Raw genomic sequence first — 27,552 nt, 5'->3', positions numbered from 1 at the left:
CACAAACTCTCAGAAAACAGTATTTCTGATAAAAGGGAGAATATGGCTTCCGGACATGAGGCTTTGTGGCCTCTTCAGTCATTAAAAAGGTGAAATCATAGCATTTGAGTCTAAAATGAAAAACCACGCGGTATGATCAGGAGAATCTTTCATAGATGGCAAGATGTCTGTCTACCTACCCACGATGTCACCGGGGTGGCTCAGGCCAAAGTGAGATGATATTGAGGGAGGAGTGGGGTTCACGATCTCCAATTCATTGAGAGGGAAAATAAAGCATAAAAGAGAAAACCCTGAATATACAAGGTGTATCTTTAATGATTTGGACACATCCCTTAGCCATATCAGCGTCTACCCCTGGACCAATTCTGCAAAGTACAACAAGGAGCTGTTGGTTCTACTGCCAACTCTACACTGTTGTTTCACAGATTTCAGACCGGGAAGGCCTTCCAGACCATCACAGACAGGAAGGACAACTGCACAGAAAGGTGAACTTGGCCCGCCGGACTCAGTGGCAGAGCTGGCCATGAAAGTGAGGTCCTTGGATTCCTGAAACCATGAGCTTTCACCTTTCCTAGAGTGCCCCCCCCCCACCCTAGTGAGCACAGCGCTCACCCATCAGTTAAGTAAGTGGCATTTGTTAATCACATATATGTGCCTGGCTCCGCACGAAGGACCCCAGGGCTTATAATGGGATTATGAGACAGTCCCCATGGTGAAGGTGCCCAAGAGCCAGCTGGGGGAAAGACAGTCCTACCCAACACTTGTGAGTGATCTATACTCATCAGGCTGCTTTCCAGATGCAAAGGCCATTTCAGGGATTTGGGTCCCAGATCAGATGTTCTCATCTATCCCTATCCACTTTCAAGCTATTTATTCTCTAAATTCTTACCACTAGTTAAACATAGCTCGTAAATTCAAGACCTTTAGTGAAACCAAAACTCTGTTGGGCATTTAAAAATATTCCTTATGCTTGTGTTTGCCCGACTCCATTTTCTTTTTCTTGCCTGACTTCTCCTTTATATGTTATCCTAAGAATACTTCTGTAATTCATATTTTTTCCCCCACACGCTACTGGGGTGGCAAGAAAGGACAAAGGACAGGTGTCCGGGGACATGCCACTAGCCATCTGGGCAACATCAGAGAAATCGCCCAGCCCTGCTAAGCCCTAAAATTCATCTAAGACAATGGATAAAACTATTTGTTCTGCCTACCTCACAGGTTTGTTGTAAAGATCAAGCAAAATCATGTGTGTGAAAGTACCTTGGAAAGTGTAACACAGCATTCAAATGTAAAGTATTAAAGTCTTTGCCCTTTTCCCTTGTTCCCTCAAAGTCATGTTCTGGGTTTGGCTTGTGGTGGCTGGCAGACAGCACTTACCAGGGTGAGCGGGGTCAAGGCCCCCCCAAGCCCATTGGAGTAGGAGCGCCCAGCACTTTTTCTTTAAAAAGAAGGAAGTGGTCCTGTCCTTGGAGAAGGGAATAGAAGGGCTGGCCCTGTGGCATCTCGCCTGCTCAGGTTCACTCTGCCAAAGCGCCTGGCAATTCCAATTCAGTTCCCTTCAGGGCAGGAATTGAGGGGCCCCCAGAGAATGGGGTTGAACCGACTCTCCCCGTGGTATTCACTCTGCTCCCGTTTTCCTCACCTGTAATATGGGGATAATAATTGTCTCCACCTCATAGGGTTGCTGTAAAGATTAAATGAGTTAACTGTGTAACCAAGCCTGGCACATAATAAAATGTTCGATAAATGTGAGCCCGCATTATGATTTATTTATTGAGTATCCACTTGGGGCCCGGCACCGTGCTAACCTCCTGGAGTACACAGATGATTAAGACCCTGTTCCTGCTCCTGGAGGGCTAAAGGTCTCCCACTGTAAGCTAAGGTCAGGAGGTGTAGGGAGTTGACATTTCCCCCCAGTACTTTGCTCCCCTCAGTATGCCCCCTTAGCTGACTCAGTGTCATTGAGGGCTCGGTGTCTGGGGCTCAGATCCCACCTAGTCTCTGCCAGGAGCCCCATTCGAGCTTTGGCCATGGCTCCTCCGGCCTCTGCACGGGTTTCGATCTGAACCGGTCAACCGGTTTCGAGCCCGGCGGAAGTGGGGAGCTTTGCGGGAGCCCCGGCTGGCCGAGAGGGGGATTGAGGAGCTCAGAGCTGTGGGCCTCCCCACCCCCCCCGCAAGCAACCACACGCCGCCAACAGCTTCCCGGCGCTTCCGACGGCGCGGGGAGGGCCGCGGTGCTGCTGTCGCCTGCGGCGGCGGCGAGCGGCCGGGGACGCGGCGTGCGAGCGCCGGGGCCGGGGGCGCGGGGGGCCCGGGCGGCGACCCCGCCGGCGCGCCCCGAGGGAGCCCTTGCACGTGGAGGGGAGGAAACTTTGCGTGCCTGCGAGGCGGCCGCGGCGAGCTGGGCCGCGCAGCCGGGCCGGGAAAGGGAGCTCGGCGGCCGCTCCAGGGGCGCGTTCCCAGCCCGCCTCCCCGCGCACCCCACCCCTTCCCTCCGCCGCGCGCCGCGCCGCGGCCCCTGTCAGCAGCGGCCGGATCCGCCCCGGCGCAGCAGGGCCCGACTCGCACCCACGACCCCGGGCCTCGGCGCTCCCTCCCGGCCTCGGAGAAGCGCCGGCCCTCCCCGCCCCCTCCCCGCCCGCCCCGAGGAAGCGACGCGGCCGGCCAGGACGCCCCGAGAAGGCCGGCCGCCCGCGGCCACGTCCCGGCCCGGCCCGGGCGCGCCGAGGAGCGGAGCCAGGGGCCGGCGCTCGCTCGGGCTCCCTCCCGGCCGCGCCGGCTGCAGCCTCGAGGGCCTACGCCTCTCCCGGCCGCAGCTCCCCGCGGCGCGCGGCCCCTTCCTCCCGCCCCTGCCGCGGGGAGCGAGCTCGCCCACCAGGTAAGGAGGGCTGCGCGTTCCTGGGCTCCGGCTCGGGCGGGCGTGTTTCGGAAAGTTGATTTGAAATGCATCCAAGAGTGAGCAGGGCCAGCCGCGGCTCCTCCCCGAGGCGACTTCTTCGCTCGTGCAGACGTTCCCGGCACCAGCCGACCGGTGGGAGGACCGCCCCGCGCGCCCCCAGCAGCTCTCAGCGCCCGGGGTCCGCGAGCAGGCGGGCGCGCTCCGGCTCGCTCTCTCGGCCCCGCCTGGGCCGGGGCAGGTGAGGGACGCCCCGGGCCGGTCGGGGCGCGGGCCGGAGACCTCGCAGGCCCTCGTGCCTGCGCCCGGCCCCGCGAGGGGAACACCCACTCCTTTTATCCCGGTCTCCCCCCGTCGCTGGGTTCCCGCAGAGCTGTCCCTAGGGCCCGCGTTAGTATAGGTTAGGGCGGAGTCGGACTCGGGATGGGAAACCTGGGCCTGGGGACCGGGTGAGGGTGTGTGTGTGGGGAGGGGGGTGGGGGCAAGCGAAGGAGAAGCGCAGTTGAGGGGCGGAGGTCTAAGTACAAAACGCGTTGACTTCAAGTGAAATCAGATCAGTCAGAGCAGTTCGCCGTGACTCGTCTCTCTCCTCCCACCCCACCTTTCTCTGGGCTGGACTCTACCCTCCCGGCTCATTCTGGTGACCCTGGACACTCCCTCCGTCCTTTCCCAGGAGCGTGGTGGCTGCGGGCTCCCGGTCCCAGAGGGCACGGACCCCAGAAGCATCGTTTCCTCCCCTCTACAGGTCCTCCCGGCCCGGCCCGAACATGCTGGACGGCCTGAAGATGGAGGAGAACTTCCAAAGCGCCATCGAGACTTCGGCGTCCTTTTCCTCGCTGCTGGGTGAGTGTTCAGGCCGTGCGCCCCGGGCGCACCCTCTTTCCAGCAGACAGACCCCAGCTCTGCAGCCCAGCCCGCCGGGACCTGTTCGGCAATAAGGGAGACGGCGCCCCGCGTCGGGCACTCAGTGGAGCCCACGCTCCGTCTGTCCGTCAGTCCCTGTGGGTCCTTCCTACCCCAAACCGACAAGCCGCCCCAGGCCTCACTCGCCGGGCACCGAATTCCCCAAAGCCGCGAGGGGCGGGCGAGATTGCTCGCGGGCGTCTGAGTGGCAAGTGATTAAAAATACTCCGGGCTGGATTTTTAATCACGGAGCTGATCGACATCTCATAAATGCCGCCCGCTTCTCGGGGGCCTAGGGGCGAGCATAGGGAACCCGAGGCTTGAAGGCGCCCAAGTTCGAGGCGGCTTCTGGTCCCCACCAACTCCAGCCCCAATCTCAGTCTCGGGCACGGCCGAAGGGCTTTTCCGGGCCGGTGGGCAGCGCAGCGCGGGGATTAGCCCGCACCGCAGGGCCCTCGCTTCGGTTTTAATTAACTGGAGCCGGACCTCGAGGCCGGCGGGTTTCCCCGCTGCCTCCCCAATCCATTTGCAGCGACCGCTAGGAGCCGCGAGCCAAGGGCCTCGGAAGGGTGTCCACACGCGCGGGTCTCGCTGATCTGAGGCCAAGGATTCTCAACCCCACCTCCCACCCCGACCTTGGTGGTTTTCAGGTGTGGGCAGCGGGTGTTTGGGTATTTTAGCGGGAGGGATTTTCGTTTTGTCATTTAAACCTCTTGCCTCTTTCCGTCCTTCGGAACCGCTAGAGCGGGGTGAAGGCGATGAGACAGTTTGGCTGGAGAAACCACATCCGGAGAGGAATTCCCTCCTACTCCCCAGATGAAACGAAATCACGCGCACTGCGTTCCCCTCTTTCAACCGCGATTTGGGAAACTTCTCGACTCCGTGCAGCGTCGGAAGAGCGCAGGGTGGGGGGGGGCAGAGCTGGCATTGCCCTGGCACGGAGCGCGCGCGACCTTGTGCCTACCGCGGGCGTCGGGGCGCGCAGTGTGCGCTCCGCGGGCTCCCGGCGGCTCCCAACGCCCGGGGCCTGGCCCTGAACGCCGACACAGGGCAGAAGGAATAGAGAATTTTACAACTGAGGACTATCTCGCTACTTTTCTTAGCCCTCCCTGCGTGCCCCAGGGCGACTGGCCCCACTCAGGAGCTGGTGGCAGGATCCCCCAAGGGAAAAAGTGACAGGAGTGTAGCAAGGAAACGGGAAGGGTCAGGCCCTTTGGGACACCACGCGCAAGAGTATTGTTATCAGGGGACAAGGCCTTCTTTAAATAGCTGTGAAATGTGCCGACAAAGGCGGCCAAGCGTTCCCACATCCTAGAAAAGGGCATCCCCCCAGCAAAATAAAGGAACAAAACAGACAAAAATCCAAGGGGGTAGGGTAGAGGGCATTCCCCATTTGCGTGGAGTGGGTTTGGGGTGGGTGTCATTCGCACACGCGGTAGCTGAGCGTGGGGATTCCCGGAATGCCCGCGGCATCTCGGCGCCCTGCTTCTTTCCTTTTTTCCCCCTTCTATTTTGATGCTTTTAAATTATGCATATGTCTACATACATATATACACTTGAAAGTATACGTGTAAACCCACCTGCAGCTTGTACTCCAGCCAAGGTGCAGCACTTTGGGGTTCGTTTCTTTCAACAATACTGAGTTTGCCTGGAGCGAGATGGTATTTTTCTGTACGTCTGAGACTTTTTAGGAAGGAAATAAAAATTTTAAAGTTTTCCCTCAAAAAATACAACAGAATTGCGTTTTAGCAAAAGAAAAAACCAATCCCCCCCAATTTTTTTAAAAATATTTTATTTATTTATTTGACAGAGAGACAGCGAGAGGGAACACAAGCAGGGGGACTGGGAGAGGGAGAAGCAGGCTTTCTGCTGAGCAGAGAGCCCAATGTGGGGCTCGATCCCAGGACCCTGGGATCATGACCTGAGCCGAAGGCAGATGCTTAACGACTGAGCCACCCAGGCGCCCCCCCAAATTCTTTTTATAGACTCGCAGTTTTCATAATAGTCAAAAGAGACAAGTATAGTGAGTGACTTAATGCTTAGGTGATAAACCTGGGAGCGCAAATGTATCTGTAGCCTAATTTTACTGGTTGTGCGCACATTTGTGCGAATACCTGGGTAGGTTTGATAATTAAGGTCCCTTATTATTGATTTCTGCCCCCTCCCCGGTAGAATGTGAACCTTCCCATAGAGTTGCTGTTTGTTAGAAACAACACCCGGTTTGATTTTTCTCTGTTCTCTAAAACGCGGTTTGGTTGATTAACGGGGGGCTTCCCAGGGTGGGGGCCGCGGGAGAGATCCGCGGGCATGGCGTGAACGGAGCGGGTCCCGGCCGGCTTTGGCCGGGATGCTGGGCCGGCGCGGTTGACCAGAGAACGTCTATTGCTGCTGTAGGCAGAGCGGTGAGCCCCAAGTCTGTCTGCGAGGGCTGTCAACGGGTCATCTCGGACAGGTTTCTGCTGAGGCTCAACGACAGCTTCTGGCATGAGCAGTGCGTGCAGTGCGCCTCCTGCAAAGAGCCCCTGGAGACCACCTGCTTCTACCGGGACAAGAAGCTCTACTGCAAGTATGACTACGAGAAGTAAGTGATCGCGTCGCCGGAGCGCGTCCCCCACGCGGGCACCAGCAAGCGCTGGAGACTCGGTCCTCCTTTACCCCCATCGGCTTCCGAAAGGCGCGAGAGGCACCCGCGCACCCCGAGACGCGGAGGGCCGGTTCACCCCCAGCTTGTCGCGGGTTGCCCTCCCCCGGGCCGCGGAGACGTGCGCGGTGCGCCCTGCCACGGCCCGGCCCGCAGGGGCGCGAGCGACGGCTCCGTCCACGGTGTGCTCGCCTGGTGTGCAGTCTTCCCAGGCTCCTACTCCGACCTGGCCCTTCCCAGGGGGACACACCTCTGTGGGGGCTCCGACCCCATCCGTCTCGTTCCCGGCTCTCCCCTTCCCTGGGGTGCCCCGCGGGCTGCCAGTGGCCCACGTCTGCTCGCGGGGTTCCCACTCCGTCTGAGCCACGTGTCTGCGCCGCCCGGGCGCTTAGGGCGAGCAGCGAGGTTTCTGCTCCCACGGCTTCCGTCCCCTGTGCGCGGTTCCCGCTCGGCTTTGTCCCCCGGCGTCGCGACAGACTGGGCTCAGAAATGGCGCGGCGGCCCCTCCGAGCTCCGCGCACATCCTGTTTGCCTTTTCTCTCACTGTCCCCACCCCCGCCCCGTTTCTCAAAAACTCTGGGGTGCAGGGGCCGTTAGGCCAGAAGCGGGGCCTGATCTGAGGCTCCCTCCTCCACCGCACAGCTTCCCCCCTACCCCGAATTCCCGCGTGGGTGTGCCCTGCAGCCTTGCACCGGATTTAGCTCTCTCCTGCCGACGTGACCGTTCTGGTGTGTTTGGAGGAGAATTAGGCGGCAGGTATTTAAGAAAGTAGATTATTTGGAATCTAGATTTCTGTAATGCCTAAAGCCTGGATGCGGCCTGGATGGGAGTTAGAAGGATTTCCTGGTTCTCGCCAGGCAGGCCCGGGGTTGCTTAGTGGGTCCATGGAGAGAGAACTGCTTTTCCTTGTCAAAAGGGCTAGTCAATGGGGACACGGACTTCGCAAAGCTGTGCGCGGTACTGAAGGAAAGAAAAGCGGCGGCAACGCAGGCCTCTCTTTTTTGCACACTAGATTGGTGTGTGTGGCCGAGGGGATGCGCGTGCGCGCGCAGAATTCCGCATTTGTTGCTGGTGAATAAAAGAGACAGCAGTCGGTGAGGATAATCAAGGGATGGGCAGTGTGCAGGAAAAGCAGTTCCTATCACGTTATTAAAAACACAGCAAAGGGGGGTGTGCAGAAGTCTCCATATAACAAAAAAGAAAAAAAAAAAAAAACACTGAGAAAGAACAGAAATATCTTCCTTTCAGGGTTGCCTGGGCTGTGAGGTTTCCTGAAAACAGGCAAAGCGGTTACACCTAGTGACCACACACGCACGCGCTATTTTTGCTGCGGGACAGTGCTTCTTTGCCATCTCTTCTTGAATTTTACTAACCCTAACCCTCCTGTGGAAGGGGTACTGGGCATTTTGAAAAGATAACTTTACATCTTTAGCACTAAAAAGAATACACGTTCTGCTTTGGACCAGTTGGACAATACAGAAATGAATAAAGAAATGAAAACACATGACCACTTTGCAAAGTGGTAATTATGGTTAACATTTTTTAAAGAAGACATGCCCGTATCTGTTCTTGGTTGTCTGTTTGTTGCCACAGTGTCTGAGTGAAAAGTGCAATTTTTAGGGAATTAAGCAGATTTTGCCCACAGAACTTCAAGTATCACCTTTGGATAAAGATTCTGGTTGATTGCTCGCTTCCCCCCCTCCCCCATCTTGCTTTTCATCTGAAGGTTTTGGGATTGTGTCGACCCAATCTTTATCTTTCTGCTTATAGATTACCGAAATGTCCACATCCTTCAGGCACAACACTAGCGAATTCGAAAGTATTGGAGCTTAGGAAAGGATTTGGGTTGTGAATTTCTATTCTGTTTGTTGGAAAAAAAAAAAAATCACGAATCAAAGAAGGCTCAAGGGTCAACACAGCTGTCTGGCCAGTCAGATCTTCTTTAAGGAAGTCAGGCTGTGTCAAGAGGGGAAGAAACAGTTGTTGTAAAGTACTTAACACAACAGTGTCCCCTCCATTCCAGCCCCCCAGGTTTGGCGTGGTTTGGGCTTATTAGGAGCCCACTAAGGTCAGTTCTCCTCTCTCACAGCTATTTCTGCAAAGGGAAAATTGCAGGGATCGACTTGCAAGCTGTTGGCCGGAACCAGGAAGATTTTGTAGAGGAACGTAAGCTGCATTGTTCAGAGAGGTGTTGACATTACAATGAGGGGGTTTGATTTTAATTTTAACATCTATTTCGGAAACACATGTCCAAAACGGAGTTGCTTGCCCTCGTTTAGCTCATGGCACCCTATCAGCACGGGTCTGTGCCCAACCCCTCAATATTTTTTTTTTTTAAAAGATGAGTTTTATTCTTAGTTTCTCCTCTGTTCCCTGTCCCAATCCCATTCCCTTTTCCCAACAAAATGGGGTTTTAATATATCTGATCATCTTCATGGCATCAGCATGCATGGTGGTTGCTGTGGTTGTTTGTTTCAAAACTAGGCTGTGGACAAATTCCTTTATTCAGCCACCTGTTATCATCAAGCTTCTCTGTGCAAGGCAGGGGGCTGTGTGCTGAGAGGCTATGAGACAGGGCTGCCTTCAGGGGGCTTTCAGCCTAGCCCGTTTGCCTTCTGTATTCTCCCAACTATCAAGGATTTCTTAGAAGCCTCCTCTAAGTGCAGGAATACGTATTGCCTAGGAGCCCTCTGGAATGACCAGATCTTTGTCGTCCAGAGGGACGTTTTCAGTTGCAGGTATCATGAGACAGTCACAGAGAGCACTTTTTTCCTCTTGAATGAATTGATTATTTAAAAATAGTTTTGCCCTTTTGTGTGGATCTTTTTAAAATCTGAGGCCCAGACAAGGCAAACGGAGGGAGAGGAAAAAGAGCTGGAGGTGAGATGGTGGGGCCGCGTGGGGGTAAATGAGGAAGCACATCATGAAGATGCAGGTCAGGCATGCCCTGCTCGCCAGATTTGCCGAGTTGAAATGCTGTTCCTACACGTTAAAATGAAAGAACGTAGAGCTAGTGTGCAGTCTTCGGTGAAGGGCAGAAACATAATATTAACAGAGCAAGTTTATTGTATTTGTTTTAGCCATTTATAAGTGCTTTCCTGGCTGTGGGCAGTTTTACATTTGAATTACTAGCTGCCTATTCGTGGTGTCAGGTGGTCAGCTAAACAGTGCAAATTCTGCTCTATCAGCTAGTGGTTACACCTTCTTGGTGTCAAACACCAAACTTGTCTAATTAAAAAAAAATGGAATGGACAGTGGCATCTGAGGCACAGCCATTCATTTCAGACTTCAGGATGTTTTGTTAAATATTTGTCTCTTACACTATGACACCCTTAGGAGTCATTTATCTTCTGATCATCCAAAACAAATAAGCATTTAAGGCTGGAGTGCAGAACACTGATTTATGAATGTCCTCAGAAATTAAGAACTGGAGGTGATCTTTTTTGAGCATGACAGGTCATCAAAGAAAAATAACTAGTTAGGTGGGATGAGACGTTTACAGAATTACTGAAGTTGTACCAGGTGATTTAAAACAGGAGCGTGCTATAGGTAGGGACGTTTAAAAACTGGATTCCACTCTTTTCAGTGTGCCTGAAAGTTAGCAGATAACCAAAATATTTTCCAGCCTAGGGGACTTCTATTTATATAACTGTTGTTCCCTATTTAACTGAGTCCTCTGTGATCTGGGTAGTTTGGAGTTTTCCCTGAATTTGTTCCAAACAAATACTGTAGTTGGACTTCAGCTGGAGACAGAAGAGGCTGCTGAATAACGGGAATGTGGTAATACAATAGATAATTAAGCCTTCTGGAAGGGATCCCACATTTAAATCAAGTTTATATTGTTTCTTTCATGTGCCTGGCAGCTTGGTGCGTCAGCCGGGGCCCTCTCCCCTCACATGTGAAGTTTATCATTATCCCTTAGATTGTTCTGGACACCCTAGGAGCAGAGTGGGATGGTGCTGCTATTATCAGGCTGTTCTCATAACATCACGACTCCCCACATGTCAGCAAATCCCAGGCCTTGGGAGACCTTTCCTCAGAGGGCCGGTCCATGTTTTCTCCCCTTTCTTTTGGAGCAGACCAATTTTCTGAAGACAGGGACTAAAATGGGGGCCGAGCGGATATCACATTTAGAGCTTTCTCTGTCTTGCCTTCGCCCTGCTGATTGGCAGCCCCTCGGAGAAAATGACCGGGGTAATGATCTCTATTAGGACCAGTAATGAACTAATTCTGCATTTTATCAAGGTGGTGTAGGATGTGTGTGTGTGTGTGTGTGTGTGTGTATAGGGAGAAGAATTAGTTAATTAGTTTGGTTTTATTACTGTGACATTACTTGCAGATTAAAATTGGGCATGCAGTTACTCCTAGAAGGGAGCCCACAGATGAAATTACAGAGGCAATTGTAGATTTTTGCTGTACTTGATCTTTTGTTGGCCCCACTCCTGGCATAATAAAATGTAAGGAATACAAAAATCAAACACAGCTAGGTAATAAATTGATGTCTGCATTAAATTGCAGGGGGTTTAGCTCGGGATAAGCGCCGTCCACGGCTGTGGCTGTGTGTTGGTGTGGGCCGAATAATCTCTTCTTTTATTTGCAGGGTGATTGGAAACAGCCCTTGCTCAGAGGTGTTTTCTCTTTTTATATGGATTGGTCCCTGGGTAGGACTTCCTTGGAATCTAAGACTTAAAATTTTGAAATAAAATTAGCACAAGTAGATATTAATAGTATTCTGGGAATTGTATACGAACATTGCTTTTCAGTGGAGGGCTGTGGGATTCTTTTGATCCTTACATAAATGAAGCACATTATAAAAAGTTATTTATCCAGTCCAGTTGTACATACTCTAGAGTCCTGGGACTTCTGTCATCCACCCAGCTAAGGAGCTGTTTTTGCTTTTAGATTTCAGTGATAGGAGCTGTTCTGAAAGTTCACTGTTTGTCTTGCCTTTCAGTTTCATTTTTCTCATTTATAAGTTTTGCATTCGCCAAAATACTGTTATTGATTTTAGAGAGGGCTCGTCATCGTTGCTTTCTAATTCCGGAAGAAATTTTTTTGGAGGTCATGAACAGGTACTCTTTCTCTAATGAGAACAATTCCATTTCTTAAATTATCAGCTAATTATTTTTTGCGGACAGAGAAATTGTTTGGGTCACGGCATTTTGAAGTGTAACAAGAGGCGAGGATTTAAAATATTCCTTATATTATCAGAAATTTAGTAAAGCCTCTTAGAGTCAACGCCCATACCACAGGTCATTGTTGAATCCCGTCACGTTCAAAATGACCCATATTGAATCCCGATCACTTGAGTGTTAAGTACAGTTGTGCAACATTAGGGAATGAACGATGTGGGGGGAATGTGCAATCACATGGAAAGATTTAAAAATAATTTCTACCATAACTGTGAACGCTTAGCCCTATTTGAGTGTTTTTCAATTTTTTTTTTTAATATCTTTCTAATGTGGATTTTTTAGTGTCCTTTCACATCTTCAGAGGGGAGCTCTTAGCAAGCCACTTGCAGGCTGAGATCAGGAGGATTGCCCCCCCCCCCCCCCCAGGGTGGCGTGCCTCTCCCAGCCTCTGCAGCGAGCAGCAGGGTCCCTATCCCAGGAGGGCCCTGTCCTCTTACCAGCAGGCCTAAGGCTGCCCCCTAGGAACACCTGTTTTTTTCTGAAAGTCTCTTAGTGACATGCAGAACAGTGTTGCCAGTGGCCTTTGCAGCTTTGGTGTGGGAAAGTTGGTGATTTTAGGAGCAAAATGAAGAAAGGGTTCTGAAGGAAATGATATCAGGGGACAAGAGACCAGAGACCCTTCTTTCCTGTGTGCCCTGTTTTACTGGAACCTACAGGAAAACCGGCTTGGGATTTACATTGTCTCCGTAGTCTTTTTGACTAGCACGCCGTGGGACATTTTAGTCAATTTATCACAATTAGAATTAGTTATGTTATCGCTGACCAGTGTCGGCTGCCACTTTGTGTCTCTTTGTCATATATTAAATGAAACTCGGCCAACCGCCTTGCTGAAATGAAGGGAACACCTTCCAAATGTCAGATTGTTATTTTAGTCAAGCACAATTATCTGTCTCTATATTTTTAACCAAGACGAAATTAATAAAATTGCTACGGGCCCTGGCATTAATTAGCGGGAGGATTAGAGCTGTATCGGCTAAAAAGGAGGTATAAACACTGTCATCTTGCTACATGTTTGTTTTCACACTACTGAAAATAAATAAAATGAGACTTAGGATAGGGATTAAGTTTCTTTGGGCATTACACAGCAGATTCAATTGGAATGCGGCAGAAACACTGACGTATTAGCGAAGACATCAAGGAAGGAATAAAAACCATGGCCCTCCATCCGTTTCCCACCTTGTGTGTAGACTTGGTCCCATCACAGACAACCCCAGCTGAGTAATTAAAAAAAAAAAAAAGATTTTTAAAACCTACCTCTGGGCTGTTCTTCTCAGTTGGCGAACCGAGGAGCTTGTCACCTGGCCGCCATGCTTGGATTAGCCAGAATCGAAGGAAACCGTTGCCGGATTCCCCATTAGTGCACCGTAATGTCACAACAACTGAAAATACAAAATGGACTGTGCTTTTCCCAGCCCTCTAGCTGAAGCTCCATGAAAGAGTTTGGTCTCTCCCAGCCTTTCTGGCTTCCAGTTTGGGGATCCTGTTTTTGGATAACAGTAAAGATGTCTGGCTTTTCTGACTCCAGTGTCTCCCCATCCTATTAGAACGGTGTTTGATCATTATTATCCTATAACGGACCAGCCCTGATAGATGTCTGGCCACTATGGGCCGGCCTACCTTGCCTGACAGGCCCAATTAAACTCTGTGCATATAACAAATATCTTTAGCGTCCAGCATTGCTGGGAATGGACCACATGCTCTATCTGGTGCTCACATCTGGCCCCGTCCCATTCTGCCTCCCCCTCACTCCCCTATGCCCTGTGGAATTCTAGTAACTTGACTCTTGCCAGCATCAGATCTTACTTAAATACCATCTCATCAACTGCCTCATTTTTTCCCCCCAGGCCATCCGTATGGACCATGAGTCCTCTTTTGATTTGCTCACGTGGGGGAAACTAATTAGTCTTCTGGATGCAAAAGTCAGAGTCCTGTCCCATGGCCACCGAGTTATGGAGCAGGGCTCAGCTCAGTCGTTGGCAGGGGGCATACCCCTCAGGTTTGCATGATCCCATGACCCTGGCTCTTTGGGTGACCGGCTAGGGGCCCCTGCACATCTTCTGAGTGTGCCTGGTACTCTGTGGATGCCATCTTATGTGCTTCTGCTCTAGATGGATGTTTCTTGGCGGGGGGGTGGGGGGGGTCAGAGAAGCACCTGTGTCTGATGCTGTCACCAGTAAACCAGAAGGAGTTCTTTGGTGAGAAACCTGACTGGCATCCTGATAGGATGTAAACACACCACTCATTCTCAGCTTCTTGCTGCTTCTGTGGACATGGCACTTCTCCAGCCTGGGAAGAACCCTCCTTTATCTCTAGAGCACCAGGTTCTGCGGCTGCAGTGGGGGGGGATCTTTCCAGCAGCCTCCTCTCCTGTTCCATCTGGGCCCCTCAGCTACTCAGCCCCACGCCTTGACTCACAGTTCTGGTGCCCCCTCCCTATGGAGCCTCAGGAACCTTTAAAAGGATTTTTGAAAACAAAACAAAACAAAACAAAACACCCCCTCCTGAACTCCAGATTAGCCTCTTAAGCTCATTAAAGTTCCTTTAAATACCAAAATGTTGGGCTCCTGGGGATGATCCCCCCAAACCATATTTTCATTCTTAACATTGTTGTCATTCACTGTGCAGCAGATTAAGGGCAGCTCCCTCTGGGCCCAGAAATGGTCCCCTCTCTCTCCGCAGGAGGGTCCAAATATGTCTTTGTTTGAGTACTCCAATAGCCTGAACCTAACTAAGTAGGAGCTGATGCCACAGCTTGGCCTGGGGCCCCCAGCTCCATGCTGGAGAAGAGGTTGATGTCTTTGGGAGATAAGGTGGGGCCCCCAACGGGGAATGGGCAGTTGAGTGGAGTACAGTTTTCAGGAGCTTGGTGGCCACTGGGCCCTCTCCTAGTCCCTGGGGAGAACCGGGATGGATGAGTGCTCCAGGGGCTGGACTTAAAGGACTGTCCTTGCCCTAGAGAGTGAGGTTGGCTTGGGGAGCCCTCTTTCTGGGACCCAGCAGAAATGCCAGAGCCCAGTTTCTGTTCTTTCCCCAGGCGTTGGTGGATCATCCCAGTTCAGAGGTGGATTTTTCCGGCCATACCTGCCTTTGGCCCAGTGCCGCTCTCCCCGTCACTTCAGCCTCTTTTCCAAGGAGCCTCCTTAATACACCCACCCCCTCTCTGTCATTTCAGGCTTCCTTTCCTAAAGCTGGCTCTTGGGGAGAGCTTTCTGGTTTTGACAGTGGAACAAATCCTTTTTAACATAACCATCGAGAGCTTCCTCCCCTGCTGCTGGCTCCCCTCACCCCTTCTCCTCTTGCCCCTCCTACGTTGTAGCAGGGATTCCTTTGTGCATGTCTTCCGGCTACACAGACAATGATGGCCGCCCCCTTCACAGGGATCCAGGCACAGCTCCTCAGAGACGAAATCCAGTTGGCAGAGCTGCGAGGTATACTTTGGAAACCCAAAGTGGAAGAACATTCCAGAAGACCCTCCCTTGCATTTCTTTGGCAGGAGTGTTGCTTGGTCCCTGTGCCTCTCTTTCCCTTGGGGCTCTATGCACCTGGCATCCCTAGATTTATCCAGAGCACTAGTTATACCACCCCATTTTCAGGATCTCAGCTCAGTCTTGCCTTCTTGCTTATCTTGCGCTCTGAACCCATCTTGTGACCTTTTAAATTTCATATTATCTTGTGTACAGGCTAGCCCTTGGTCTTAGCTATCTGTCGAATTGGACAAGCTATTATGAAATAATTCACTTGGGATGTACATGAGAATGTGGTGTTCTTTCAAAGATACTTTTTAACTCGAAGGGCATTCAGTTGAAAAGGAATGACTACCTTATAGTAGGATTTGAGGCCCTAGAATGGGACCAGTATAGGAGGTAATTTTGGACAGAATGCAAATACCACTTTGTAGGTGTTTTTCTGTTTGTCTGTGTGTAAGGCTGGTTGTGATTATACACCTGCTCCTTTTCTTCTGGGTTCTGCTCTTGGTTGGGATCTTCCATTTCAAAAGTCCATGTCCATAGATGGAAGGGGTTGGACAGGTGGGTATGGTTGGTTTGGGCACTGCGTAGCTCCCTCCATTACTGGAAAATAACTGGAAACACATGTCCTACTGTCAAGAAACGTCCAAACCACAAAGTCCTTATTTGTATAAGGGAATATGCTAACAACCTCGTAGCATTATTGTGAGACTTGAGTAAGAAAATGAACACGGAAAGCTTTTTGGTAAAATACAGAGAACTATACAGGGTTGGGTATTATTGTTGACTTTTTTTATACGAGTGAACGAATGTAGATTCTCAGGAGCTGTGCATGATAACTCTGCGTGGGGTAGTGGCTGAGAGCATAGACTGTGGACACAGGGTGTCTGGGATCACATCCTTGCTCTGTTGCTCGCTAGCCATTTCCATGGGCAAGGGTCTTACTTTGTCAGTGCTGGTTTCCTCTCTCTAAAATGGGGTAATGAGGGGCGCCTGGGTGGCTCAGTCATTAAGTGTCTGCCTCCGGCTCAGGTCATGATTCCAGAGTCCTGGGATCGAGCCCCTGCATCAGGCTCCCTGCACAGCGGGGAACCTGCTTCTCCCTCTGCTCCTGCTCCCCCTGCTTGTGCTCTCTTGCTCTCTCTGTCAAAAAAAATAAATAAAATCTTAAAAAATAATAAAATAAAATGGAGAGTAATGAAAGTACCAACCTCATAGGGTCATTTTGGGTTAATATTTATAAAGTATACAGGTCAATGCTTGGCTTGTAGGAATTACCATAAAAGGACGTGTTGAAAAAAATGTATCCTTTTCCATTTTCTTTCTTTTTTTTTTTTTAAGATTTTATTTATTTATTTTTGAGAGAGAGAGAGAGAGAACAAGCAGAAGGGAGGGGCAGAGGGAGAAGCAGGCTCCCTGCTGAACAGGGAGCCCGATGCGGGATCCGATCCCAGGACCTTGGGATCATGACCTGAGCCAAAGGCAGTTGCTTAAACGACTGAGCCACCCAGGTGCCCCACTTTCCCATTTTCAAAGAGCCTTTGCATGCATTATCTTTTTTGGACCTCACAACAGTTTTTAAAGTTAGATAAGGAGAGGTTTTTTTTTTCCTCCCTCTGCATTTTATAGCTAGGAAACTGAGGCTCAGAGAGGTTAAGAACTTGCCCAAGGTCACGCTGTTGGTAAAGAGGGAAGCTGGGATGCTGTCTCCAACCACGGACTCCTGGTCCAATGGCCTTTCCTCTAAATCACGCCATCTGCTGCTTGAATTCTGGTGTTCATACCTCAGTGAGATCACAATTCTCAGTTTGTCCTGTTGAACCAGCTCTTGGAAAACAAGTCCCCACCTGCTAGATACTTGAGCTTTTAGGCAGCCTTCTGACGGTCAGCTGTTTATATATTGCGTGATTTTAAAGGAAGTTCTTTGGATTTGGGGATTGCCTGTGTGTGTGTGTGTGTGTGTGTGTGTGTGAAAGTTGCTAGCAAACACCCATCACTCCTGTTTATCAAACTCTATACCCACAAAGCCATCCTGCCTCCATCCTTTCCTGTCCCATCCCATCTGCCCTGGGCTCCATTGTCCCTCTAGCTTAGCTGTTCTTCCCCACCGGAATAATGACAAAAAGGCAGACAAGCATCCATTTTTCTCTCTCTGCAGCTCCCAGAGTTTGCTATTGGTGCCTTGTTCTGGGGAGCCTGTCTGCACATTTGGCAGCAGAACTGTTAAATATCAGATCTGGAGCCTTCCAAACATAACTTCCATTGGGACTAGCCAGCAGCTGTCCATCCATTCCTTGCATAACCCTTTTCCAAGGTTTCTTCTGAACCATGTTGTATGCTCAAGCAAGCCCCAGCCTCAGCTAGAAAAGATCCCGCTCTGCCCTGGTATGAGGCTGATTTCCAGAACTGTTGACTCCCTCTTGTTTATTACGTGACCTGGCTGGATCGAAAAAGGGATAATGGAATCTTGGTTTTTAAGGAAATTAAGTATTCCTGTATTGTATTATTTCACTCACCGGTGCTGACGCTTGGTTCACTTAAAACTAGTTCCAGTCAATTTTAGAGAGATGGAATGTGGGTCTGAATTTAATCTCTGTAAACTGGCGTGTAATGAAACTAGAGATTTCAGGTAATACAGCAGTAACTGGAATGCATTTTACCTGGTTGTATGCGGATTTCTCAAATTGAGAATTAAATGGAATCTTATAAACAGTTGGTTTATTAATTAAATCACTCATTCATTCATCTAATCATCAGACAGACTTATTAAATTCCTCTATGTGCCAGGTATGTAAAAAATGAGTAAAATGAAGCACGGATGTATTAACAATCTAGCAGAGACTGTTTAGAGATATAAATTAAAAAGATGCCTAAGAGAAGAATAAGATTGTTTGAAGAGAGCCCTGGCCTGTAGGACAGAGAGCCCACTCATTTAAGTCCCTTGGTTCTGCACTACTCTGTGCTCTTCATGATCTCCATAGTGCTTGTCATCATATGAAGTCTACATTTATTTGTTGCTTTGTGGCCTGAGTCAGTAGGTCATAAACTCTGTGAGGGCAGGGCCCTTCCTGTTTTTGTGTGGTGTTTTGTTTCTTGAGACCTCTCTCTCCAGCATCTTGCACGGTACCTGACACACAGTAGGCGTTAGACAAATGTCTGTGGGTTGAATGGATAAGTTAATCAATGGGGGACTTGCTTGGGGTTGTTATAAAAGCTTCATGGAAGAGGTGACAGAAAATAAACCAATAAATAAAGGCATATTTCAAATTGTGGTAAGCGCCAAGAAGCTACTGAATAGTACGTAGTAATACATAACCAAGGGACCCCGAGTTTAGGATATATTATCACATAAGTCACGGGAAGAGGGGAATGGCCAAGGGGATGCTACATAGGGTAAGAAGAGCACCGGCATTCAAGAAGTCCATCCGTGGGGGGATGGCACAGAGGCAGGAGAGTACATCGGGGTGAGTGAGGTTCTGGAAGACAGGGCAGTGGTGGGGACTTCCCAAAAGTAGGGCTGCCTATTTGCTCTTGAAATTGGCAGTTAGTCATTGGTAACCTTATCAAGAGTAGGTTTTTCTTTTCTTTTCTTTTCTTTTTTTTTTTTTTTTAAGATTTTATTTACTTATTTGTCAGAGAGGGAGAGAGAGCACAAGCAGGGGGAACAGCAGAGGGACAAGCAGGCTCCCCGCTGAGCAGGGAGCCCGATGTGGGGCTCGATCCCAGGACCCTGAGATCATGGCCTGAGCTGAAGGCAGATACTTAACCGACTGAGCCATGCAGGTGTCCCTCAAGAGTAGTTTCATCAGAGGCATAGAGGGGACGGGACAGCATTTTAATGGGTTGTAGAGTAAAACGTAGTTGAAGTAGCAGAGGGAGTGATATGACCAGCTCTTCTGAGAAGGTGGACAGCAGAAGAAAGATCAGAAGGAAAAAAACATAGCAGTACCTGGGGTGGAGCTAGAATGAAGGGAAGACATCATATGATGGGCTAGTCTTGAGCCTCCTTCATGGCTCAGATGAGTTTCACCAGGAAGGGAAGGAGGTTGAGGATCAAAGAGAGTGAGGGGCATCCAACTAACAGAGGAGAAGCCTGGGGAAGGCTCAGGGACCCATGTAGGGCACAGGATCTGGCCCTGCTCTCCTCTGTCCTGACCGTTTATTCCCTGTATTCTGTGGATTAGCCGGAACTGAACCACAGAACGGAGGCCAAGAGAGGTGGGTCTGTTTTCTGTCTCTCCTCAGGTAGCCACTGCAACCTCCCACATTGCTTCTTTCCCAAGGCCACCCTGGGTCAGGGGCTGGTGGGGGCCAGCAGAGTGAGGCTCCAGCCTGTGTCCTTCTTCTTCAGACACTAGTTGTCTTAGTGCAAACCCAAGCTGTCTGTCACCTTCCTGTCTCTGCTGTTCATCTGTCCGAACTCCATTTGGTTACGGCGTGGTCCAGGGTGTACATGGTGTGGCCGATTCCCCAAGCCTGGAGCTCATCAGCTGGGCTTGGCAGCTAGACCGTGCACATGTCTGGCAGTGGAAGGGCCTTTGCTTCCTGGGAGACTCAGCAGAAACCTGAAGAGAAGGGCGTCCAGGATGGGGACGCGGTCCTCCTTGTCGGCTGTGGTGGCCCCGTCTCTCTCCACCTGGCTATCACTGCTTATGGTCTCATTCACGACTGGTTTGTATGTGAACTTTCTCAGACTGGAGACTGGAGTGACCCGGAAGATAGCAGTGGGTTTTTCCAGAAGCCTCGAGCCTTAATCCTGCCTTTGCCTCTGCTTTGGCTGAGTGGGCCTGGGCAAATCACATAATCTCTTTGAGTTTATATGGTTTGCCTCCGTGCCTTTCCTTTGAGTTCTCAGAGGTGTGGAGCATGATCGCAAACTGTCTGATGTGTGCAGTGAGGGTGTGGGAATGTTTTTGACAGAGAGCGGGAGAACAGTGTTTGGGAGGGTATGAATCTTTCCTTGGGTCTCGGGCCGTCATAGCCATATGACCCTAGGAAAGAAAAAAGTAAGTGTCATAAGGGGCCAGACCTCTTCACTTAGAAGAGGATGAAGCTGAAATTGGTGTTACCAAGGGAGTTGAGTATTTTTCAATGGCTCTGCCTCTGTGGCCAGTAAATTCAGTGGAAAAAATCAGTGACAGGTTATTTGATATCATACACACCCAGCTGATTCACGGAATGAATTTTTCTATTTGGTTTCGACTGAGTTCCACAGTGCTAGAAGGGAAAGCTGTGTGGAGCGCTGTGATGCACGTTTTGGTACTTTATGATGTATTATTTTTCCATTTCCCTGTTGACAGTTAAAGGGCAAGGGCCAAACGGACTGCACTCTTCTAAGTGGCAACATGGACACAGTGGGATCGTTAGAAAGGCATTAGCAGCCAAACCTAGTTCATATCAGCTCAGGTAAATGCTCTTCCTTGCTGGCCCCGTTCCCTCAACTCAATTATTAAAGGATTAAAGGACTTCCCCAATGAGCTCCCTTAAAAATTTAACGATGTACAGTATTGCAGGGGTCGAACTGTTACGACAAAGTGATTCAGCTTTGCCCTGATATCACTAGTTAATCGGAGAGAAAGGAAGGTTCTGAGGCTCACGTTACCTGTAATAGGGGAAGATGCACCATCAGTAAGGTCACGTGCTCTGGCATCCCCCGCAGCTCACACTCCTGACTTTTTACCAGGTTGAGCCATCTTCTGGGGGCAAGATGGAGGGACAGTATGTCCTGCCCGTGGCCCTCCATCCAGATAGTACTTATTCTTTCTTAGAGTTGGATAGCATTTTCAGGAGAAGCTGATGGAAGAGGTGTATTTAGGGCCGTGGTTTGATACTGTAACTGTGCATAAGGCGGTCGTTCGGTTCTCAGTGGTCACTTTTAGCCTTCTTGAACATGAAGCATGTGCCCTTTTGTGTGTTGGGGGGAGTAACACGCGTGTGCACATGCACACGCACGGATGCACTCTGTCCCCTTCTATAACTGGGGATACGCACATGTGGGATAACTGGACAAAGTCAGAGGTGTAACCTGTGGCCAGAGAACTGAGTCAGCACTTGTTCGTTTCCTTGGGGACCCAGCCCGTATCCTCAGACTCATCAGCATCAAGGGGTAAATACTGAGCTAATAGCCACAACCAAGCTTAAAATCCACGGTCATCAGTGCACGGTGGGTGTTGTGGGTGTGTGGGTCTGCAGTGGGGGGTACAGCGAGGGGTGAGTGGCTGGCACTTCCCAGGGTGGGGGCATCTGTCCTAATTGCCACATATCCATGCACCTCACTGACAGCCTAATTGATGAATCACTCAGCATTTATTTATCTTTAAAGATTTTATTTATTTCTTTTTGTCAGAGAGAGAGCGAGAGAGCACAAGCAGGGGGAGCTGCAGAGAGCGGGAGAAGCAGGCTCCCCGCTGAGCCGGGAGCCCGATGTGGGGCTCGATCTCAGGCCCTTGGGATCATGGCCTGAGCCAAAGGCAGACGCTTCACCAACTGAGCCACCCAGGCGTCCTGAATCACTCAGTACTAAGAAGCCTTATGTTTCAAGGGTCATTTCTAATTTTAAAACCCTATTTGTATAGAATCTCCTTGTTTTTTGTTGTTGTTTTGTTTTTTTTTTTTAATCCCATTCCTTATTTGGTTGTTCTAAAGTTGGAGTTCAGATTAGCATCATTTTTCCTGTATAGTTTTCAGTTTTCCCTTTTAAGAGGCGCATCTGTCTTGACTCAGTTTCTTTTCTCTCTGCTCTGAATTTATCATTTAATTGAGAATATTGTTGTAGTTAGGGTAGGATTTAGACCAGTGGTCCTAACCCTTCATTTCGGCCAGCCTGACAGGTAAATTTTACTTTGTTCACTTATTTACCTATTGAGCTGTATTTGTTGAGGACCTACGACATGCTAGACATCGTTACAGGCACTTGGGAGAGAACCGTGAACAACAGCAAAGAGGGAATCCCTAACTTCACGGAGCTGACATTCCAGAGGGGAAGGAAGACAGTAAAGAAACAAAATACACCTTCCCTGCCCCGCCACTGATATCCACAAGTTTGCCTTGTCTTCCTACTTCAATATCCATCTATTTGATGCGCAAGCCACCCCTGCAGTCGCCACTAGCCCATTATTTGTCTATTATTTTCCCTTTTTCCAGCCACTGACCACCTTCTAGCATATGCTGTAATTTACTTTTTTATCATGCCAATATATTGTTTCCCCCATTAGCAGGCAAGTCTCACGAGAACAGAACCTGGATCAGTTTTGTTTACTAGTCCAGTGCCTGGAACATAATAGGTACCCTGTGCTGGCGGTGGGAGGCCTGAGGTGACGGATTCATTGATAAAGCTGTCTCACACCGGTGGGAAACAGAAGAGCAGACGGGAGGTGATTTCAGGTATTCCCCTGAGCTGGGTGTTTCACTTCTCCTGAGTTTGAGAAGACAGGAGGGGAGAGGGGGCCGTGGGGGCCATGGGGGCAGCAAGAGTTTTCTTGGATGTGGACAAGATAATATATCTGTTTCTGAGCCTTATTTTTTTTTTCAGAATTTCTTTTTTTTTAAATTTTTTATTGTTATGTTAATCACCATACATTACATCATTAGTTTTAGATGAAGTGTTCCATGATTCATTGTTTGTGTATAACACCCAGTGCTCCATGCAGAACGTGCCCTCTTTAATACCCATCACCAGGCTAACCCATCCTCCCACCCCCCTCCCCTCTAGAACCCTCAGTTTGTTTCTCAGAGTCCATCGTCTCTCATGGTTCGTCTACCCCTCCGATTTCCCCCCCTTCATTCTTCCCCTCCTGCTATCTTCTTCTTTTTTTTTTTTCTTAACATATATTGCATTATTTGTTTCAGAGGTACAGATCTGTGATTCAACAGTCTTGCACAATTCACAGCTCTCACCATAGCACATACCCTCCCCAATGTCTATCACCCAGCCACCCCATCCCTCCCACCCCCCACCACTCCAGCAACCCTCAGTTTGTTTCCTGAGATTAAGAATTCCTCATATCAGTGAGGTCATATGATACATGTCTTTCTCTGATGGACTTATTTCTGAGCCTTATTTTATTCTTTAAACACTCCCATAGAAGCCAGAAAGGAGGAGGAAGCGCAAAGGAGACAAGTGAGTGAAAAATCCAGTAGGGCGCCTGGGTGGCTCAGTCAATGAAGCACCTGCCTTCGGCTCAGGTCATGATCCCAGGGTCCTGGGATTGAGCCCCGCATCGGGCTCCCTGCTTAGCGGGAAGCCTGCTTCTCCCTCTGCCATTCCCCCCTGCTCATGAGTGCTCACTCTCTCTCAAATAAATAAATAAAATCTTTAAAAAAAATACCCAGCAGTGTTGATACTTAGAGACTTTGTTTGGAGTAGAGGTTTCAAGCCTGGGTTTTGCTTCAGGGTGTCCGTGAGTCCCTTGAATTATTTTCTCGGAAGTAAGTGTGTGTGTGTGTGCGAGCATGCGTGGGTACACACGTGCACTTTTCTGGGTCCATAGATTTTGTCAGACCCTAGAAGCTGTCTGTCATCCCCAAATGGGTAAGAGTTAGTGATGTGGAAGAAAGGAGACGATGAGAATGGACGGCAGAAAGTCAGACGTACCCTCTTAGCCCCACTCCGCATGTGGACAAGGGTTCAAATCTCAGCTCCGTTACTTGGCAGATGAACCTCTGAGGAATCTGCCTCCTTATTTCTTAAAAGGCAGAAACTATCTCTTTACATATGTTGTAGGGATTAAAGATTATGTGTGTTTATACAGCATCTAGTAAAGATCCTTGGTAGATGGCAGCTAATTATACTAATAATTTACTCACTAATGTTCAGCACTGCCAGCCAATTATAGATTATTATGCCCATATGGGCAATTTTATTCTCATACCAGTGGTTTGTTTCTTTCATTACTTTTAAACCTCAGCATTACTTTTCTAAGAGTTCTCCGTGGATGTACCTAATATTTTAAAAGGACATAAAGACAGATTGCCTTGTAAAGTAAAAACACACATCAGATGCAAGAAAGAAAAATCAAGAGCAAGAAATACTTGGTTTGAGAATGGGGGCTTTCAAAGAGATAAAATCTACTTCCCATTGTTGGTTTATATGAACTGACTTGATAAACTTAAGCCACAGGCATCCGGTATTTATTTGTTACATTAATCCTAAACCAAAAGATAATTAGCAAATTTGTTAAGTAGGCTTATGTTTACCCTTCTTTGCCAACAATTGTGATCATTTGTTGGCCACTGAAGGTTGTACTGAGTCCTCCTGTCTTGATCACAGTTGTCAGGAGGAAATAATGCACTTGAGTTTCACAGACGTGTGAACTTTCTAGGTCTCATGTTATATTTAACAGAGGCTTAGTCTCTCTCAGAAGGTACTAATAATGATGAGACTTATTAAGTTATTGATCATCCTTTATAAGCAAGGCAGAATGGACCCTAATTAAACAATTCACTAATAGTAACTTGGCGAGTGGGCGTGCACTCCAGTTTTCACGTTTACCTATAATATGAATTTATTTATGCGTATATTGTATTTTAGCCTTTTTTTTTAAGATTTTTTTTTTTATTTATTTGTGAGAGAGAGAATGAGAGACAGAGAGCATGAGAGGGGGGAGGGTCAGAGGGAGAAGCAGACTCCCCGCTGAGCAGGGAGCCCGATGTGGGACTCGATCCCGGGACTCCAGGATCATGACCTGAGCTGAAGGCAGTCGCTTAACCAACTGAGCCACCCAGGCGCCCTGTATTTTAGCCTTTTAAAAAAAGATGTATTTATTTATTTTAGAGAGAGAGCAGGGGGAGGGGCAGAGGGGGAGGGAGAAGGACTCTCAAGCCGACTCCACACTTGGCGTGGAGCCTGATGCGGGGCTCGATCTCATGACCCTGAGATCACTACCTGAGCCGAAACCAAGAGTTGGATGCTTAACCGACTGTGCCATCCAGGCGCCCCCATGAGTATTTTAGCTTTTATGAGGGAATTCAAAGTCCTCATTTGTATTTTCTTTTTAAAATCACAGTTTCTCTCAATTCTTCTAATACTTACTTTGAAGCCAGCATGAAAACTACCGGCAATGGACAGTGAGAGCCTAAATGAGAGAGAAACCTGGAGAGGCTAAGATAATAGACACTTCATCATGTAATCACTATCCCTCATTCAAGATGAGGGATTGAGGCTCACAGAGGCTGAACTGCCGTCCCGATGTCACATGGTTTCTTTCTAAGCGGTGTAGATGGGAATCAGGCTCACGCTTTCCAGAGCTCCCTGCACAATGTCACAGCTGCTTTGTCTGTGGGGCAAAGCCCTGGAGATGTTGCCTGTTCTCATCACCAGGTTGTGTGGAAAGGTCATGCCAGTCCCTTCTGTGGAAACTTAAATTCAAGCAGTTCTGGGACAGATCTGTTGCTGAGCCCATAGGTTTAAGTCACCCTCTAAGAATGAGTGAAGTGATTATCCTGGACACAATTGCCCAAAATTGACAAAACAGTGATGGAGAAATGAAATCTGCAATGATAGATGTGTTAACTTGGTAGATGATTCCTTCCACTATTTGGTCTGGGTTTGGATGCATACATTTGACCATTGTGAACTATAACTGTATCTTAAGCATAAGAGATGTTTATATATTATATATGTGTATTTGATATGTATCAACACATACACATGTGGAATCATTGGATTTTAGTGACGGAAGGTACTTCGTAGATTTTGGATGGTATAAGTAGTGAAAAACAGGAGACAGACTGCCTGATTTCTATTTTTTAAAAAATATTTTATTTATTTATTTTAGAGAGAGAGTACATGAGGGGGGTGGGGAGAGGCAGAGGGAGAGGGAGAAGCAGGCTCCCCACTGAGCAAGGAGCTTGATGCGGGGCTCGATCCCAGCACCCTGGGATCACGACCTGAGCCGAAGGCAGATGCTAAACCAACTGAGCCCTCCAGGCACCTTGATAGCCTGATTTCTAATCTTTATTATCTTTTTATTTTGTTTTATTTTTTTAAAGATTTTATTTATTTATTTGAGAGAGAGCACAAGAGGGGGGAGCGGGAGAGGGAGAAGCAGACTCCCTGCTGAGCAGGGAGCCCGATGCGGGACTCGATCCCGGGACTCCAGGATCATGACCTGAAAGGCAGTCGCTTAACCAACTGAGCCACCCAGGCGCCCTCTAATCTTTATTTTTAAAGTACTCTTCTATAGATGGCATATAGCTGAGTCTTTCTTCTTTATCTATTCTGACAATCTCTTTCTTTTTGTTGAAGTGTTTTGTCCATTAGTATTTGATGTGATTATTGATATAGTTGGATTTCAGTCTACCGTTTTGCTATTTTATGCTATTTTATTTTCTCTTTTGTTTTTGCTTTCTATTTATGCACTCTATTTTTTTGTTCTCCATTTCTCCTTTCATACCTTCTTTTATTTAATGGATTTTTAAAAGAATTTTATTTTAATTTACTTATTGGCTTCTTAACTATATTTCTTTAAATTATTAATTTTTAATGGTTGTTCCCAGGATTATAATATGCATCCCTAACACAATGTGTGTAGAGTTGATATTATACCATTGCACATAACACATAAGAACCTTGGAACTGTATATACCCCTTTACTTTCTCCCTCTATTCTGTTTGCTATAGTTGTTGGATTTTTTTCTCTGTTCTTTGGATTGTGTCATTTCTATTAATCTATATGTAAGTTCATCAACACTTTCTTTGTCATCTTTGATCTGCTGTTAAGCCAATCCAGTATATTTGTTTAATTTCAGATATGGTACTTCTCAGTTCTAGAGCTCCTTTGTGCATTAGCAACATATGGTTATTTAACTCTACATTAAATGCAATTGACTGCAGTGTAAAATGCAGTTCCTCAGTTGCACTAGCCACATGGTAAGCACTCAGTTGTTACCATGTGGCTAGTGGCACTGTTGGGCAACAAAGACATAAAACACTTCCATCATTGCAGAAAATCCTTTCGAACAGCGCTGTTACAGAGTCTCTGTTTGATTCTTTTTCATAGTTTGAATTTTTTGATGATATTTCCTATCATTCCATTTTTTTAAGCATATTTTTTTCAGGACAAGCGTAGTTATATTAGATGCTTTAAAATCCTTGTCGGATAGGGGTGCCTGGCTGGCTCAGTCAGTAGAGCATGTGGCTCTTGATCTCAGGGTTGTGGGTTCGAGCCCTACGTTGCGTGTAGAGATCACTAAAATAAATAAATAAATTAATTAATTAATTAATTTAAAAAAGCTTTAAAATCCCTGTCAGATAATTCTAACCTCTGGGTCATTTTAGGGTCAATCTCTGTGGATTCTCCTTTCTCTTAAGTACGGGTCATGTTGATGATTTTAAATTGTGCCCCGGAAATGATACAGTGTATGTAACCTGAATTCTTATGTTCCCTCAAAGAGTATTTGTATCTTAAGAAATTTCTAGGAGGCAGCCAACTTGGTTGAACTCAGACTGCAA

At 48.4% G+C, this 27,552-nt stretch overlaps 1 protein-coding gene across 1 annotated transcript in view; it reads left to right on the top strand.

Annotated features, from left to right (window-relative positions):
* The first annotated feature begins 2,810 nt into the window (after window positions 1-2,810).
* Window positions 2,811-27,552, top strand: part of LMX1A (LIM homeobox transcription factor 1 alpha) — a 157,746-nt gene continuing 133,004 nt past the window's right edge. Inside the window, exons 1-3 of the mRNA XM_035010059.1 lie at window positions 2,811-2,880; window positions 3,644-3,741; window positions 6,196-6,382. Coding sequence (XP_034865950.1) covers window positions 3,666-3,741; window positions 6,196-6,382 — 263 coding nt within the window. The 5' untranslated portion in view covers window positions 2,811-2,880; window positions 3,644-3,665. The remainder of the gene's footprint in view (window positions 2,881-3,643; window positions 3,742-6,195; window positions 6,383-27,552) is intronic.

This window comes from Mirounga leonina, unplaced genomic scaffold (assembly GCF_011800145.1).
Source record: "Mirounga leonina isolate KUSES-001 unplaced genomic scaffold, KU_Mleo_1.0 Mir_154, whole genome shotgun sequence".
Taxonomy (NCBI): domain Eukaryota; kingdom Metazoa; phylum Chordata; class Mammalia; order Carnivora; family Phocidae; genus Mirounga; species Mirounga leonina.
This window is presented reverse-complemented; position numbering and strand designations above follow the sequence as displayed.